Source organism: Muscardinus avellanarius (genome assembly GCF_963383645.1).
Source record: "Muscardinus avellanarius genome assembly, chromosome: 3".
Classification (NCBI taxonomy): domain Eukaryota; kingdom Metazoa; phylum Chordata; class Mammalia; order Rodentia; family Gliridae; genus Muscardinus; species Muscardinus avellanarius.
The window spans coordinates 61,150,528-61,168,653 of NC_137788.1; the positions used below are offsets into that span (position 1 = coordinate 61,150,528).

The following is an 18,126-nucleotide window of genomic DNA, read 5'->3' on the forward strand; positions in this document are numbered from 1 at the left end:
TGGGGGACATTATCTTTAGTAAGAGGCCCCATTAGCACTCTGAAATGTTTTTTCCCACATCAGCAGATACAGACACTGAGGCTGAAGGAAGTTATTGGGTTTCAATGTCAATTCAACTGTATATGATGCCTCTCAATATAGGTGATAACTAAGTCACACATTCTGTGAATGACTCTTCATATCTGGTAATTTAGTGGGTTCTTATGGGTTTTTTTGACTCGAGTGACATTTCACAAGGAAAGAAAATTCATGTTGAGCCTGCTCTTTCATCACGTAATAGTCTTAGCTAAGAGCAATAAAAATTTAGAATTCTGCATTGGTATTTTAAAAAGTCATTTTTATGGAGTTTGATCAGAGAGATTGATGAACTAGAAATCAAAATATAAGAACCTGTGCAAAGCAGGCCAAGTTCCTTCTTCTCTGTGGACTCTCAGGTGTGAAGTGACTTGGATCATTAGGAGCCATAACGTTAGAACAAAGTGCGGAGACAAATAACCTTGGATCTCCCTGTATATAAGTTAGAGTGATACTGCTAACTTGTGATGTTGTTTTCAATTCTTATATTAATCTTTGCTTTATCTTTTGTATCATCACTTGAAGTTTTGCTCATTTCACCATGTCCTCCCAACTAGAATATAGGTTCCTCAAAAGCTGGGATTGTGCCTTGAACATTTCCAATCTCCCTCATTGCTCCCGGGCACCAAGGCACAAAACCATGTTTCTAAACCTGGAACTCATCTTGGTTTTTAATGCTACATCCCAGACTGTTTTATTTTTTATTTTGAAACAAAGGCTTGCTAGGTTGTTGAGGGTCCTGCTAAGTTGCTGAGGCTGGCCTCAAACCTGTAACCTACCTGTATCAGCCTCCCAAGTACTTAGGATTACAGGCATATGCCACTAGCTGTGGCTTCTCCACCCATCAACAAATCAATCTTTAGCACTTCATGTCTCAAAGCCATAGTTTTCTCACCTTTAAAACTGAAATAATATTTCTCAGAAGTTGTTGCCAGACTTAGTCCTAGATCCCCTTCAATAAATTAAAGTAGTTGTTACAAATAATAACCAAAAATTATGTATTGATCATGGCTTGTTCCATGTTCTTCTAGGGAAGACTGTTTATGTAAGTAAAATATCTAACTCTTAAAAAGAAAAAAAATTATACTTACTTGCAAATATGATAATAACAGTATCACCATCTGTTTTGGCTGCCATAACAAAATGCCATAGACTGGAGGGCTTACACAACAGAAATTTGTTTTTCACGGTGGTGGAATTTAGGAGTCCACGATCAAGGGACCAGCGAGGTGGATTTCAGTCTGAGGCCTACTCTGGGCTTGTAAGTAACTGCTATACTGCTATGTGTTCACATATCTTCTTTATACCTGGGCAGAAAGAGGGAGAATAAGACCTCTAGTTTATCTTTGTACAAGAACACTAATCCTATCATGAGTTTCCCATCCTCAGGACTTTAGTCAACTGTAATTTCTCTCAGAGGCTCCCTTTACAAATACTATGAACTGGTTGTTAGAACTTCAACAGATGAATTTTGGAGGAAAACATTTAGATCATAACATGCATATTTTAGACCTACAAAATCTGGTCTTAGGGGATGAGGTGTTGGAATTGTTTTCATGCTTTGTAAAAGAATCCTCAAGAATAAATTGCTTGGAAGTATATTACAGTCATGCATTACTTGTGTTGGGGCTACTTCCCAACACAGTGACAATTGTTAGGCAATTTTGTCACTGTGGGAACATCACAGAGAATATTTACACAAACACAAGATGTGTGAGTCAACATAATATGTCAGACTGTTTTACAGTAAACTCTTTTTTGTAAGTAGGAGTAAACTCAGAACTTCTATACTGGCTATTTTGAGCCTTTTATTCTATTGCTAGCTGTTTAAATAACTCACCTTTATTTTTTGTTTGTTTTTGGTTTTTTCTTATTTTTGTGTATTTTGTGTTTTTTGGTACAGTTAAAACAGTATTTACTGTTATCCAAAAAGCAGATTACGTTTTCCAAATGTGCCCCACCATAAACCACTGAATCAGAATCTCCCGGTTAGCAATTTCTCCTGTTGACCACCATGCACACTAAAGTTTGAGAAGCATTACTTTAAAATACTTTACATTTTCTGTGTAAATTGTTTTTTTCTTTTGATATATAGTCATAAAGATAATGTTTCTAAAATGCAGATAATCTTTGGTCTATTTTTTGCTCATTATTGTAGATACCAGTGATAATCAGATTAAATGTGATACCTGTTTTCATATATGATCCTATATGAAAACACCATTAGTGATTTTTTTTTAGTAAGAGAGCTGTCTTAGACAGCATTCTCATGGCAATATCCAAAACAACTGACCTCACAACTTAAAGGAAGGAGGATTTATTGTTCACGGTTTGGGGTTAAGTCTTGTGATACCAGGGTTGGTGGAGCTCAGAGCATGGCAGCAGGAAGCAGAGCAAGGCTTCCCTCCTCATTCACAGAGGCTGGAAGCAGAGAGAGCAAGCAAGGGGAAGAGGAAACATGTATAATCCCAAGGCTGCACTCCCAGGAACCCACATTCTCCATCCAAACCCTACCAGCCCAGGCCACCAGCCAGATAAATCCATTAAAATGGATTTACCCACCACTGGGATTACAACCCTCAAGATTCAATTACATCAACTCTAAGCACCAATTTATGAGTTCCTTGTGGCTATTCCATATCTAACTGTAACAAAAGCCATCAATAAAGTCAGCTGAAATTATAAGTTTTGCATTTAAATATTTGGATTTTCAGAGAGTATTTAGAAACTTATACTTTGTACTTTCTAAGTCTATTTTGTAACGCAAAGATGTAAAATGTTTTCTGGATCTTTCAGTATACCTCATTTTGTAGTAAAAATATAAATAAAATATTGTCCTTTAGTATAGGAAGTTTTCTTTGTATAGTGGTATGGAACTATGGGGAATAGAAAACTCTGTGTTTTCCTTCCATATTCTTAACATACAACCCAGAATACACTCCTGGTCACTGAAATGTGTCACATCACGCCACATCAAGCAATTTCCCAGTTCTCTTCAGATACTAGCTGTGTGTTGTACAACTTAATTCTAACATATTTGAAGTTATAATCGAGCCCATGAAATGGAGGCTAAGCTCCACAGGACTGCACCATTTTCCTTGGATCTTCTTGTGGTCAGCAACCCAGAAACTCTCTGAACTTTGTTCTTTGGGGTTTTTATGGAGGCTTTATATGTAAGCATGATGATTAGTGACCAACTCAATGTCCAGCCTCTCTCCCCTTCTCAAAGGCCAGGGTAAGACTGAAAGTCTGACTCTCTAATCACATGATTTAATCCCCTGCAAGTAGCTACCAGCCCGAAGCTCTACAATAGCTGTCAGCACTAAGTCTTCTCATTAGTATAACAACCACACTTAGGATTTTTGGAGATGCCAAGAGTTTTAGGAGGTCTATGCCAGGAACTGGCTGAATATCAAATATATTTTCCTTATAAATAAATCACCATAAATTGAAATAACCATAAAAATGACCATGCAATCTGAACTTGTGAAAACTATTCTTAACCAGTGGGAAAATTATGATTGTTTATACAAAAGATCTTTAAAATCTTTTATCACACCCTTAAGTACTCTTAATGTATGTTTTAAATGTATAGGAAAATGGAAAAATAATAAAACTAATATTAACATAGTGCGTGGTACTCTTGAACATTAAGAACATTGAGGAGTACTGTTTTTGTTTAATAAAAAAAGTATCAAGATTAACTTGAAATCACCTCCTTTCCCTAGTGTAAGTGATGATAGAGTAATATCATTTCTATGCATCTGTGAACTGTCAGACTCCTTTTTAAGTTCAGAATGGCTTGCAAAATTTTATCCTCTGCTTTCAGTGTCATGAAATACCTCTCAGAGTCCCTGTAATGTAGTATTTATTGCCAGCATCACTTCCTCCTATCATCATTGCTTTTCTTATTTATGTGGATAAACTTGACTCCACTAAGCACTCCTGGCAGCTTATCTAGGGTTCTCTAATAGTACCAGTGACAACTTTTCGTGGTCAGCTCTTTCTCCTATAATTTCACTTACATTCTATTCAGATCCTACTAAATTATCCGTACAGTATGCTAAAAGTTTCCACTATGCTGTGTGCATATTATTGGCTATTGCTTTCTACCACAAGGCTCAACAATTTTTATTCTTATGTTTCATATCATATTTCATCCAGAACCTGGACAATGAAGCTGCATGATGGCCAGTTGTGGCAGAAATAGCCTCTTCCAAAGTCTATCAGATAAGCGCTTTAAAAGTTGAGTTAAGTCAAGCGGGGGTGGTGCACGCTTGTAATCCCCGCGCTTGGGAGGCAGAGACAGGAGGATCGCGCAGGTTCGAAGCCAGCTGTGCTGGCTTAAGAGACCCTGTTTCCAAATAAAAATATAAAATAGGTCTGGAAGTATAGCCTGGAGGTAGAAAGGGCTTCCAGGAGCCCCAGTACCACCAAAAAATAAAATAACAATAAATAAATAAAATAAAAGTTGAATTAACTCCGTGGCCCTTTAGTTGCATTCATGAAGTTTTCATTGGTGATAAAAATAAAGCAAATTTTCACATTGTCATCTAAGTCCTGGAGAGAACTAGGGAGACCAAGAGCATTATCCACCAGTAGGAGTGTCTCAGCAGTTCTTTTTTTGTTTGTTTGTTTGTTTTGTGGTACTGGAATGAAAACAGGAGCTTTCTACCTCTGGGCCATACTCCAAGACCTTTTTTCTATTTTATTTGGAAACAGGGTCTCACTAAGTTGCTGGGAGCCTCACTAAGTAGCTGAGGCTGGCTTTGAACCTGTGCGATCCTCCTGTCTCAACCTCCCAGGCACAGGGATTACAAGCGTGCGCCACCACGCCCATCTTCAGCAGTTCTTTTGCTTATAGTATGTATCTTCTGCTGAAAGAAAAGAAGGCAATGCAACCACACCATGCGCTGTCTCTGTGTGAACTTAAGAGATATGCATAGCAAATGCAACTTTGAAAGAAGAGATGTGACTGGCCATTGATCGTGGCGTGCATCTCTGTTACACATTTTGATCTGTGGCCTGAAGAATATGTGACACTTGACAAAATGACCACAGTTAAAATTCTCAGTAACTGGAATCAGAACCATGTTGTTGGGGGGGGTCGTGTTTTTTTAAATTGGTGAACTGTAGTCATTTATCTTAGTGGGGTACAAGGTGGTTGAGATATACATGTACGCATCACTCATTTAGCCCCTCCCCAATTTCCTCTCCATTCCCTCCCCATTCCCTTCTTCTCATGTTTGGCTTAGTGATTGACTTTGATATGTTTTTAATGAAACAATAACAACTGAAATTTGTCTGCCTTGGGGCCATGTAAAATGGAGACTGCTGTGTTGTGTCTCAAGAACAACCTCACAACATGTTTGTATATAAAAGCAAGAAAAAGAGATAAAGCTGGGTTATTTTTAACTATTTACATACCTTCTTTGACTTCAACTTGTGGATATAATTCTGAATTTTGTTAAGTTTTTTATTGGTGCACTTTAGTCATACATCTTAATGTGGTACAAGATGGTGGAGGCATACATGCACACATCATTCAATCAGCCCTTATCCAATTCCCACCCCATTCCCTTTCCCTCTTTCCTTCTCATGTTTGGCTTAGTGATTAACATTGATATGTTTGTTAAAGCACATCATGGGCATTAGAGAATTTCCCTCTTCTCCCCGTCCCATACCCTCAGTTAGGTCACCTCATTTGTTCATCTTTAGTGTCTCCTTTGTCTGGAGTTCCTCCTATGGCCCATTTTCTCCCTAGCTTCTGCATATTAGGGAGAGCAACCAATTTCTTATTTTTTGTGACTGACTAATCTCACTTAGCATAATGTTCTCCTGTTCCATTTATTTTCCTGAAAATGATGTAATTGAGTTTTTTTATTTGAACAGCACTTGCTTAAGAACTAGTATGTGAAATAAAATGCTAGTTGCAAGTTTCACCATAAAACCAGCATCTAGTTCTAGCCAGCTAAGCCTGTTAAGAATCAAGAACCTGAGTAACTCTGGTCAGAGTTGGACTGAACCTAAGGGTATGTGATGTTTTCCTAACCCATGGACAATGGAGCTAGATACTCCTAGCTATAAAGCCTTGTGAACATATTACGCCCTTTCCATAGTGCAAGTTTTGCATCTTTCATGAGCATAATCATCAGGACACACAACACCACCCCCGTTTGTCACTCCTCAGAGCATTACTTACTGAATTTCCCCACTGGTGTGTTCCTTTGCCTGGCAGGTAAATAAAAGCAGCTTTGTCTGCTGAGCTGCAACCATCTTTGTTTTGTTTATATGTAAGATCATGCATCTAGTAAGTGACAGACCTGAGACATAAATCCATTCCAACTGACTTCAACTCACATGCTTGATTTTCATGTTCACTTGTTAACTAAATAATGGGAACAAATTGCATTCAATGCCAGATAGTTCCAACATAATAAAGGAAGGTGATTCTACAACCTTACTCCTACTAACGTTTCATTTTTCACTTTACAATTGCAGGATGTTCACCCCTGGGAATTTCCTCCTCCTACAGCAATAACAAAAATATGAATGATAATTGTAGGGTAATAATATTAACAACACTGATGGCAGCTTAACTAATATAGCTAGTGCTTACACTGCGTCAGGCTTTCTTTGTTTGCCAGCTGTCTCAAACCAGGTGTTGAAGTGTCTGTGCCCTTGTGATCACGTCAGTTTACTTTCCTACAATTCCCTTCTGTAGTCAGAGGTAAGGCAGCTAAGTATGGAGTGGCAGGGATTGTGACAGACTGAAGAATTGTGCCCATTTGAAGCCAGCATTTACCACTACATTTCCGTTACTTATCAAAGAAGAATATAGGCAGGTACTTGCAAGAGGCCCCCAAAATCTGAGTCATTGTGTAAAATATGCTACTTTTTATAGCACCACATAAACCAAACAAAGTACAACTTTAGGCTGAAGTGTGTCCTGCAACAGATGAACAGGCTAAGAGGCAGGATAACACACCAAGGCCAAGATTTTTTTGCATTTTTGGCCCACCTTTGATACTTCGTGTAACTTTGGGCAAAGTACTTAGCTCTTTTCTTTAAGGTTAGTTTTCTTATCTATAAAATGAGTTTTAAAATAGTAGATATAGAATTGTTAAAAGAAAGAGATTGGCAGGGTTTTTCATATCTAAAATGCTTAATAAAAATCCAAAATTTCATTAGTTTTTCTATTGTTATTATTGGTTTTTCCCCTTCATCTTCCCTTCTTTGGACCTGCCTTTATACACATCTGTTTGTCCCATCCCAATTACACGCATTCTTTCCAAGAAATATTTTCTGAATACCTAGCGATATATTTTCTGAATACCTAGCGATATATGACACCCAATATATATATATATATATATATATATAGATAGATAGATAGATAGATAGATATAGATATATATACATACATATATACAATATATACAGTATATGTGTATATGTATATATGTATATGACCTAGCGATATATGACATATATGGTATATATATGACACCCAATATATATAGAATACCTAGCGATATATGACACCCAATATATGAATACCTAGCGATATATGACCAACAAACCCCCCCTGTAATTTTCAGTAGTTCAGTTAAATGACAAATGATTTTAGAAAGGAAAACCATTAACCCCATTTGTTTTACCAACTTGAATCATTTATATGCTATATAAAGCCATTTGAACTAATACAGTAAATTAACTTATGTAATAGTTTATAAATAGTTTATTTATCCAAGATGAATAACTTTTGTTTGATAAATTCGAATATGTGGCATTTTCAAAACGTTTTTGTTACTTAACCTTTAGAATGTCTAACCAATGTGTTTAACTTTTCAGTTTATCTCTATTAGAAGAATTCGACTGTAGCTGTAATGAACTGGAGTGTCTACCTTCTACTATTGGCTACCTTCATAGTCTCCGAACATTAGCAGTTGATGAGAATTTCCTTCCAGAATTACCCAGAGAAGTGAGGAAGAAACCTGTTTTCTATCAGTTAACTTTTAATGAATCTGCTTTGAAATAAAATCTTAGCAGGTGCAATAGCAGTGTAGATTCATGAGTTGAGCTGTAAATGTGTATAACAATTATTTATAATTTACTTGTTAATTCTATTTTAAACAATAGTGACAAATTCTATTTAATCCAGTAAATGCATGTGACTTAAACATCACATGCAGAGAAGAATAGTTGTATAGTATAAGTTAATCAATACTAAGGAAAACAATTTGAAATAATTTACATATTTCCCTTTCAAGGACAGTTACAAATAACATCTTGGGATAATTACATTTTCACTTTGGAAATAAAAGCTTTTTTGCTGTAAATATGTTTATAAAGCTTCCAATTACATTGTAATATTATTTAACTTCCCAAACCACCAAGAGATTCTGTTAATTTTTATCTCTAAATGGGATTCTATTTACTAATATAAAGAATAAAGTATAAAATATATTTTCAATCTAACATTTTCAATTAAACTTCCATCATGATGAAGAAATAATCAACATATCATTATTTTAGAGCCAAAAGTTATATATAAAAAGTGACACATACTATTGTAATACGAACTAAAATTAGCTCTGCCAAGAAACTGTCAACAATATTTCATTTAAAATATGTATACTCTTCTATTATAGACACAGATTATTGCTTACTTGGAAAGAAAAACACAATGTGACTTACGAAAACAATAGTTTTGGCAAATGCTTAATAATAAAATATTAATAAAATGTTTTCTTAATATGTAAAATTTATATATATTGCAATAATATATGGAAGAATACATGCATATAATATACACATATTTCAAAGGGAAAAATTATAACAAATAAGATGCACATAGTAAGAGAAAGTTTAAAGTAATAAAATATGTGTTAATTAAATTGTTAATTAAAACTAAATTAATTAAAATTTTATAAATTATAAAAGTTAATATAAAAATAGTATTATCCTGTGACTCTTGTTTTCTTTTGTTATCTATAGATTGGAAGCTGTAAGAATGTAACAGTTATGTCTTTACGCTCCAATAAGCTGGAATTTCTTCCTGAAGAAATTGGACAGATGCAGAAACTAAGAGTTTTAAATTTGAGTGATAACAGGTATTTTTGTAACATTTCACAATTACCCATTGGTTAGTTGCTAAAAGAAAATTATAGTTATATATAATTTGGGGAATATTTCCTATAGCTTATGATGCATATGAAATGCAATATGCATGCCTTATGTAGACAATGACAGAAGCTAAATTATTTTTAAGCCAAGTCTTTCTAACTTTTGTTATTTGATTATATTAGAATCATATATTGTATATTAAAATGACATAAAATATATACACCCAGATATAACCAAACCTTCCCCTGTGTAGAAAGCATGTAAATACAAAGACAGAAAAACAAGTATAATGATAAGTATGGAATCAATTATACATGTACACATATATGACTTTTACATACTTATATACCATATCCCCATAATATGCGTTTATGTACATGCATATATATTTATGTATCCAACAAATCAACTGGGAGATATATATATTTCAGTTCCATGAGTGTGCTGGTAAGAACATTGCTAGTAAGATAATACTTGAAAATCATAAGGTTTGCATTTTATAATAAGGACAACCAGATATATACTCAATCATATTCAGAACAGGATTAACAAAAAACGATGTCTTCTTTTTTGACAAACATGTTGTATTGATGGGTAGTCACAAGAAAAAGGGAAATTCCCAATTAATCTTTGTTTCCACCTTCTCCATAAAAACAATTATATTCAAATAGGAAAAGATAAATGTAGATATTAACTAGAAATATCTAGTAAGATAGTAAAGTGGTTACAGAAGAGAATGCATAAACTGTAAATTTTCAGTAAGTTCAGTCAGACAAATAATGTATGAGGAACTAATTTATCTTGCAAAGATGAGCTAATTTATCTTGTCAAAGATGAGCTCCTCTGGAATCATGAAGAATATTCATGAAAGCTTCAAGGTAAGCATAGAAGTTCTTGTTTTTAGTTTACTTAAGAATAAAATAATATACTTTTTAAAAAATTAGTCTTCTAGTGATGAATCAAATTCCCACATAAAAGAATAAAACATGGTATTAAGATGTTTGGTATTTTACATACAAACCAAGGCGATATACAGAGCTTTATGCATGCGCCAAACCAACGCCCATCCCTCTTATTTTTTATGCTTTTATTGTTGCATTATAGTTTCACATCATAATGTAAATCATGTTGACAGTGATATATATTCACACCGCACTTGGTGTCCTCCCTCCACATCCCCATTTCTCCCCTTTCCCATGCGGAGTACTAAGATTGACATTGATATCTTCATGTATGTACACACAGCCGATGGTAGTAATTCCTTCTTGGTTCCTCTTTCTGACTGAGTTACCAGACTAGAAAATGAGGGGTTGCGCTAAATGTTGTGACTGACTTTCATCAAGATAAGATTTTTTCTTAAAATCTCTAATTATATTCTTATGAATTAGGTTAAGAAATATGGTCGTAAAACTATCATAGGAAGGTGGATTCCTATTGGATTCAGTTACAGACCCCAGTGGGAGCATTATTGGCAATCAGGAGTGAAGGTTACTGTGATGAACTATAGAAGTCTCCCCTAAATTCTTGCTCTGTTCAATTTTTTTCATTAATAGTCTTCATGATTATGGATACACTTACCAGATATTGCAATTGACCCTCAATTAGAAGAATTATTAAGACCTTTAAGTTACTTATTCAACAAATATAGCAGACTGCGTGCCTACCATGGGCCAGACACATGGCTAGGGGCTAGGGAAAAAAAGAAAGCAGCAGACTAGGGAATTCACAGTGCCAGAAGTTAAAAAAAAAAAAACTTCATCAGGCTAATAGTACTTGCTTTTTATCTCCCAGTACAGTAACTGGAACACAGAATGGGCCAAATTAATATTTTTAATTAACAAGTGAATCAATGTATCCAAGGTAAAAGTCAATATTCAACTAAAGCTGAGGTGAAAGTCAAACATTGCCATTGGAGAATAAACCACTTGGAGAAAAGTTTAAACAAGAAATGTTATCTAAAAGTAATCATTACTGCAATTTCATATTTAGAATATAATAGATTTTACAGTTTGACATTTCAGTTAGGAACAATGATTCCTCTGCCCTGTCAGTAGCAAGATTGCTTCTTGGTCATTGTGCTGTACATTTATGATACAAAATAGAGGCTCACTTTCAAAAGAGGTCACTGGAGGAGCAAGGAAAAATGAGGTGCCCTTATCTTTCTCTAACAGTTTCTTTTCCTCATAGTCCACATTTGTGACTGGACTGAGAAATGTGTTGGACACATTTTTTCCCCATGTAACTTCAAAGCATCAAAATTGACGATCTGCTCTTAATTTATTCCCATGTTATGTGAAAAAAATGCCTCCCATGAGACTCACTTCACAATTGCTGCTATAAGTGAACTTAAATAACTACCAAATAGAAATGGCTTTTATGGGTGGCTTAAAGTTAAAAGTTGTAATTCTGCAAAGAAGAATTATGATATAACCTAATATCTTTTAATATTAGTATTTTTGCTATGTTTACAAATAGGTAGTTCGGAAAAGGTTATTATATAGCTGGGCATGGTGGTGCATGCTTGTAATCCCAGTACTTGAGAGGCTGAGACAGGAGGATCTCAGGTTTAAAGCCAGCCTTGACAACTTTGCGAGGCTCGCAGCAACCTAGTGAGGCCCCACTTCCAAGTAAGAAATAAAATTGAGCTAATGGTGTAACTTGGAGGTAGAATGTTTCCGGCTTCAATCTACAGTACCAATAAATAAATAAATAAATAAATAAATAATAAATAAATGGCAGATTATTATATGCTTCCTAAAGTTATCTATTTAATGTGTATCTTTTCATCTGGGTATGGTATGAGGTATTTAACCCAGGGGCATTCGATACTGAGCTCTGATTTTCAGGGACTCAGACCCTGTTTCAAAAACAAAATGTAAAAAGGGCTGGGAGTGTAGCTCAGAGATAGAATGCCCCTGAGTTCAATTCCCAGTACCCCCTACACACACACACACACACACACACACACACACACACACACACAATGGCATTTAAACTAAGGCTTGTAGGATTTCGTCACATGAAGTAGGCTGGGTGTGGTGGCACACGCTTGTAATCCCAGCATTTAGGAGGCTGAGACAGGAGGATCATGGTTCATGGACAGCCTCAACTACTTAGTGAAGCCCTTGCAACTCAGTGAGACCCTGTTTCAAAAGTAAGAATAAAAATCTAGGGTAGGGGTGTCACTCAGAGATAGAATTGCCCCTGGGTTCCATCCCCAGTACCAAACACACCAAAAAAATAGTCACACAAAGTATGGCAGAAATAGTATTTTAGACAGAAAACCTCAGCTGACCCTTATAATAGGCTGATAGTGGGTTAGGGTGATAATGGGACCGAGTCAGGAAAGAGTGGCAGAAGCAGCTTCTGGAGAGATTTTTAGGGCAGATATCTTAAGGTCTAACAAGTATGACAATATTTTATTTTACCCAGACACAATGGGAACTCTTTGAAAGGTTCACAAAGAGTTTTCATTTTTAAAGATTATGCAGGCTACTCAGTGAAGAAAGGATTGAAGAGAATGAGACTTGTTTCAAAATAAAAAATAAAAAATAGGGCTGGGGTGTCCCTCAGAGGTAGAGTGTCCCTGGGTTTGATCCCCAGTACCACAAATAATAATAATAATAATTCTTAGAAATGAACTTAGCCATCTGTACCCATGCTAGTAGAATTTTCTTGTTTTTTCAGATTGAAGAATTTACCATTCTCATTTACAAAACTTAAAGAGCTTGCAGCGTTGTGGCTTTCTGACAATCAGGTAAAAACTTTTATGACCTGATTTAATTTGTTTATGAAGATAAACTCTAATTGAGACTTTGAATTGTTCTTATTCACAATAGACACTTTTGACAATTACTACAAAATTTACATTCTTTATCCCCGGAGGAGATATTTTTATAAATGGAGCAATTCAAATATTGCTGCAGACAAAAACTCTACTATAATCTCTACCCTCTTGAAATACTTACATTTAATACCTACCTCATTGTCAGAGATCTAATACGCAAAATGATCATTTTTATAGCTTTTTAGCTCCTGGTGGTACACATATGTCCTTAAACGACATACTTTAATTCTCTCAGAACATAAAGAATAAGATACCATTACCACAATTCCCACAGGAAGGAGTTAATATACTCTATATTCCTTTTTCTTCTCATGCTTTTAATTATAGTCAACTTAATTCTAAAACTTTACTTAAGAAATTTGCTGGTATCTTTGGCAATTACTATTATCAGTATATTCTGTGAAATTGTTTATATATTCTACATACTCATGAAAATCGGTTATAATTGAATCAGTAATTAAGTGTTAATGAGAAATTGGAGACATCTGATTTTCCACCAGAAGAACCAGCAGCAATGGAATAATTTTGACATAGTTTATTGGTTCTCTTTTTTCCTGTGTTCTCGAAATTTTGAAACACCTCTACCCAAATATGAATGGCCAAATGAAAAAAATCCATCTTGGGTTTAATTTATCATTGTTTTGTGAACACAAAAGTAGCATTACTAGTAGGTGAATTGTTCATATTTTAGCTATTGGGCTACTCTTATGAAAAATTTAAAAATTACTTCTACAAAATATAAAATGGAATGTCAGAATAATGTTTGTGTCTCTGTAGTCATTACAGCACTTGCTTCCATCTACTGAGGGGAAAAGTTAGATTAAAATTCAAATTTGAATCTTATCAATGAACTATAGATTTTTATAGCATCAAAATATCATTGTAATAAATCCTTTAAAGAGTCGATGTAAACTATGCTAATGGGATAGTCTATTTTACAGTCTTGCATTGTGAAAGAATAGCTCTGAGTACCATGATTTATTGTTATTTGGAGAGAATGAACAGAACAGTGTCTGCATCATTTAACTTGTGTTTTAAATGCTGATTTAATGTATTTCAGATTCAGTTTCATGAGACAAGCTGGTATCCCAAATCCTCTTTTTGCTTCTTTTCTATTAATAAGTGTCATGAAATAAGCAGATAATATCACTTATGTTTCTTATATATAATATACGAGTTCTAAAAAATCATTCATAAGTAGTATTTCTGAAATGAAATTAATAACAGAGAATGAAATATCATAAATATATTATGATACATCAGATACATGCATGGTTGCTTATCTCTATGTGGACCTTATCTTTGGTTATAAAAATATCTCTTAAATGCTTATGTTTTAGCCTAATTAAATTCTTAAATCATCTTGCATACCATAAATTTGAGAGAAAATTTAATTTGTCTTTCTAGGGCAGCAGTCCATTAAAAAATGGATAGGTATATAGAACCATACTAAAAACTTAATTGACAATTTAATGCATTTTGTCTCATCAGGATTACAACTAACATTGCTTAGTTGAATAGGTTTTGATAAGCTTTATAAAAGTGCATGCTAAAGAAGAAGAAAACCTCATTACACAAACCTTAGAATCTGAAAATGTTTCTCAACAATAGTCATATTTTATGCTATACTTAATTTTTTACTCACTTTTCTTTCAATTGTTCATTCATCTTTGTGAGACCAGACTATTGACCATCATCTTATATAACATAAATTTTCTTTATATTTAAAATTTTACTCATATAATTTATATGTTCTTTGCTTCCAGTCCAAAGCCCTTATCCCTTTACAAACAGAAGCCCACCCAGAAACAAAGCAAAGAGTGCTGACTAACTATATGTTTCCCCAGCAACCTCGTGGTGATGAAGGTAAATTGTCAGTAGAAATATATTCTGTGCTTATAATGATTGTAGATAAAAAAGACGTTTTATTCTGATCTCTGTCCAGCAGTACTGGTTCATGAACAAGATGGTAAAGCTAACTGTATGACACATATATATCATTTGGAGTTAAAAGCATGAGTCTCTACATTATAATACTTTAAGTAAGATTTCAAAACCCAAACTCTTCCTCTTTATGTTTTACAAGAAAATAATGTTGACATTTAGAAGCAACTTCTTGTTTTGGTAAATTGTAAGACACAGAACAAGTTTACCACATGTGGTACCCAGCAAATGGCAATGAGCTGAGAGCAGTCAGATCCTAAGAAAAGTTTAATGATCTGCTTTATTTCCTGTGTTTGCTTATCACATGAACACAATTAAAAAATGTAGCCCATTGATCTTGGGCCCCACATTATTTAATGTTATTAGTTTACTACAAAGAGATGACTTGCAAATTATGACCATTGTTTTTCTTTTCCAGTTTGGCTTCCCTTAACAAAGTCAGCAGCATTTCTTTAAATAATCTTCTATTCTGTGATCTCATTATTCAGAAAAGTTTTTAGGGATTTGTCTTTTATTACTTGAAACCTAACGCAGACTTATTTGAACTTTTCTATACTCACAGAGTAACAGTAATTCTTGGAAGAATATAAACCCACTTTAATCCAGTCATGAATTAAATCCACCCAGTTTACTTTGAATGATACCAACTTGTAAAATAAACCATTTGCTTATGCATTTCTTATTTTAGGGAGAATTATCATAAAGGCCTTTAACTTTGGGCTCCCAGATATAAGGGAATCATTTGGTAATATTTTAGAATTTTTGGTTAAAATTTTGACTTACAGAAGTAGGTGAAGGTTGTTTGCATATATATTTTTCAGACCTCAATAAAATTAATCTTTTAAATTTGTGAAAGAAAAGCCATTTGTTTATATAGTAGATGAGGAAAGTCTCAAGTAAGAATTATATTTTAATTATATTGTCCATTTAGCATCCCTATATTATCAAAATATTTTATTTCAAAATGATTTAGGGAAAGCTGAAAAGTGTCTCAGATTAACTGGTCATTCCTAAGATCCAGTCTCAAAGATTAAATCAGTAATTTGTTCCAGGGTGTGAAATAGATATAGTTAGAAAAGGTGTGATGTTAAGGAATTCCTCCTACTTGGTTTTTTGTTTTTGTTTTTGTTTCGTTTTGTTTTTAATTTTTTTATTGGTGCATTGTAGTCATACATCTTAATGGGAAAAAAGACTGTGGCGACATATATGCACACATCACCCAATTAGCCCTTACCCAATCCCCACCCCGTTCCCTCCCTATCCCTCCTTCCCATGCTTGGCTTAATGATTGACTTTGATATGTGTGTTTAAGTACATCATGTGCTAAGAGAGTTTCCCTCTTGCCCCCTCCTATCCCCTCAGTTAGGTTGCCTTATTTTCTCCTCTACGGGATCTCGTTCTTCATCTAGAGTTCCTCCTGTTATCATTTCTCCCTAGCTTTCGCATATTAGGAAAGTATCCAATTTCTTATTTTTTGTGACTGACTCATCTCACTTAGCATAGTGTCCTCCAGTTGTTTTGTTTTTGTTTGCTTTTTCTTTAGCAAAAGAAAAATTGCTAATTGAAAATTATACTTTAAATTCAATCAAGAATAATTTGATGGTTTGTGGAGCAGGAGTGAAATAAATGAATTTCTAGAATCTCTTTCAACAAAGAACCATATGGAAAGGCCATCCACTGGAAAAGAATAGTCTAAATTGTCTTTCCATCACATTTTCATGTGACCTTCACAATAATTTTATAAACATTAGCCAACATTCTGATATAAATTGAAGGTTCACAAGCCATTTTTTCTGTTAATTTGTGACATACTTAAATGAACTAAAATCTTAGTGTTAAAGATAACTTTTTTATTTGTTCTCCACCATAAACACAAGCTTCCACACATACTCCAAAGAACAAATAAACAAGAAAGGATAATCATGAGTACTTTGTTGCTAAATTGGTGTCATGTAGTATTTTTTATTTTTTAAAAAACCCTGAGACCAGTTTAGTGATTACAAATTTGCTCTTAATTTGTAATCCACATAGACATGGAAAAGAGATGCCACATGACTTGGAGAAAGTGTCTTAAAACTTAGCTGTAGTTTCTCATTAGTAAAATAAAGATAATATTAATTAGTACTGACATTATACTGTGAAGATTAAAGAGGGTTTTAAAGAGCTTTGTTAGCTGGGCATGGTGGTGCATGCTTGTAATCCCAGCATTCGAGAGGCTGAAACCAGAGGATCTCGGCTCGCGGACAGCCTCAGGTACTTAGTGAGGCTTTCAGCAACTTAGTGAGACCCTGTTTCCAAATAAAATATTTTTTTAAAAGGTCTGGGAGTATAGCCCGGAGGTAGAAAGCCTCTGGGTTCCACCCCTAGTGCCACCAAAAAAAAAAAAAATTAACAAAATAAAGAATAAAAAAACAGGGCAGGAGGTGTGGCTTGGAGGTAAAATGCCCCTGGATTATATCTACACACACACACACACACACACACACACACACACACACACACACACACACACACAAAATACACTTAAAGAGCTTTGTTCAGATCTCTACATTATTATTAATATTTGGTAGAGAGCCCATTCCCTGCACTGGACAGCTTCCCAATCCTCTTAAGTAATTAATTTATATCTAGTAAATCTAAATTTGAGTTAAAATGTTAAAAGATCTTGTAATAAATATCAAGGGAATTTAACTCCTTTTCTCTTCCTTTCCTTCTTTCTCTTTCTTCCCTTCTTTCCTCCTCTTTATTTCTTCCCTTTCTTTTTTATTTCTGTACTCATTTGTTGTACCTATCACGAGTTTTTTTTTTTGCATAGTGTATTGAGCTCTATTAATAACACTCTATGTAAAAAAAATCAATAATCCTTTGGAATCTAACTGTAGATTTCCAGTCAGACAGTGACAGCTTTAACCCTACCCTGTGGGAAGAGCAGAGACAACAACGCATGACTGTTGCCTTCGAATTTGAGGAAAAAAAAGAAGATGATGAAAATGCTGGGAAAGTTAAGGTGAACCTTTTGGCTTTAGTTTATTCTTTTGGGTTTTCCTTTGTTGTGATTTGAATTGATTTGGGGATACGCTGCATGACCTCTATTGAAGGGTCCGGTGCATCTTCCTTAGAGTAGGCTGGTG

General features: G+C 34.5%; 1 protein-coding gene across 3 annotated transcripts in view; it reads left to right on the forward strand.

Moving 5' to 3' along the window:
• The window catches only part of LRRC7 (leucine rich repeat containing 7), a gene marked incomplete at both ends in the record, with an annotated part of 413,422 nt that overhangs the window by 300,123 nt on the left and 95,173 nt on the right, over positions 1-18,126 (forward strand). For all 3 annotated transcript variants that reach the window (XM_080692757.1, XM_080692758.1, XM_080692759.1), the window contains 5 exons: positions 7,930-8,059; positions 9,076-9,191; positions 12,892-12,961; positions 14,818-14,917; positions 17,878-18,002. In XM_080692757.1, the coding sequence (XP_080548883.1) occupies positions 7,930-8,059; positions 9,076-9,191; positions 12,892-12,961; positions 14,818-14,917; positions 17,878-18,002 (541 nt within the window). The remainder of the gene's footprint in view (positions 1-7,929; positions 8,060-9,075; positions 9,192-12,891; positions 12,962-14,817; positions 14,918-17,877; positions 18,003-18,126) is intronic.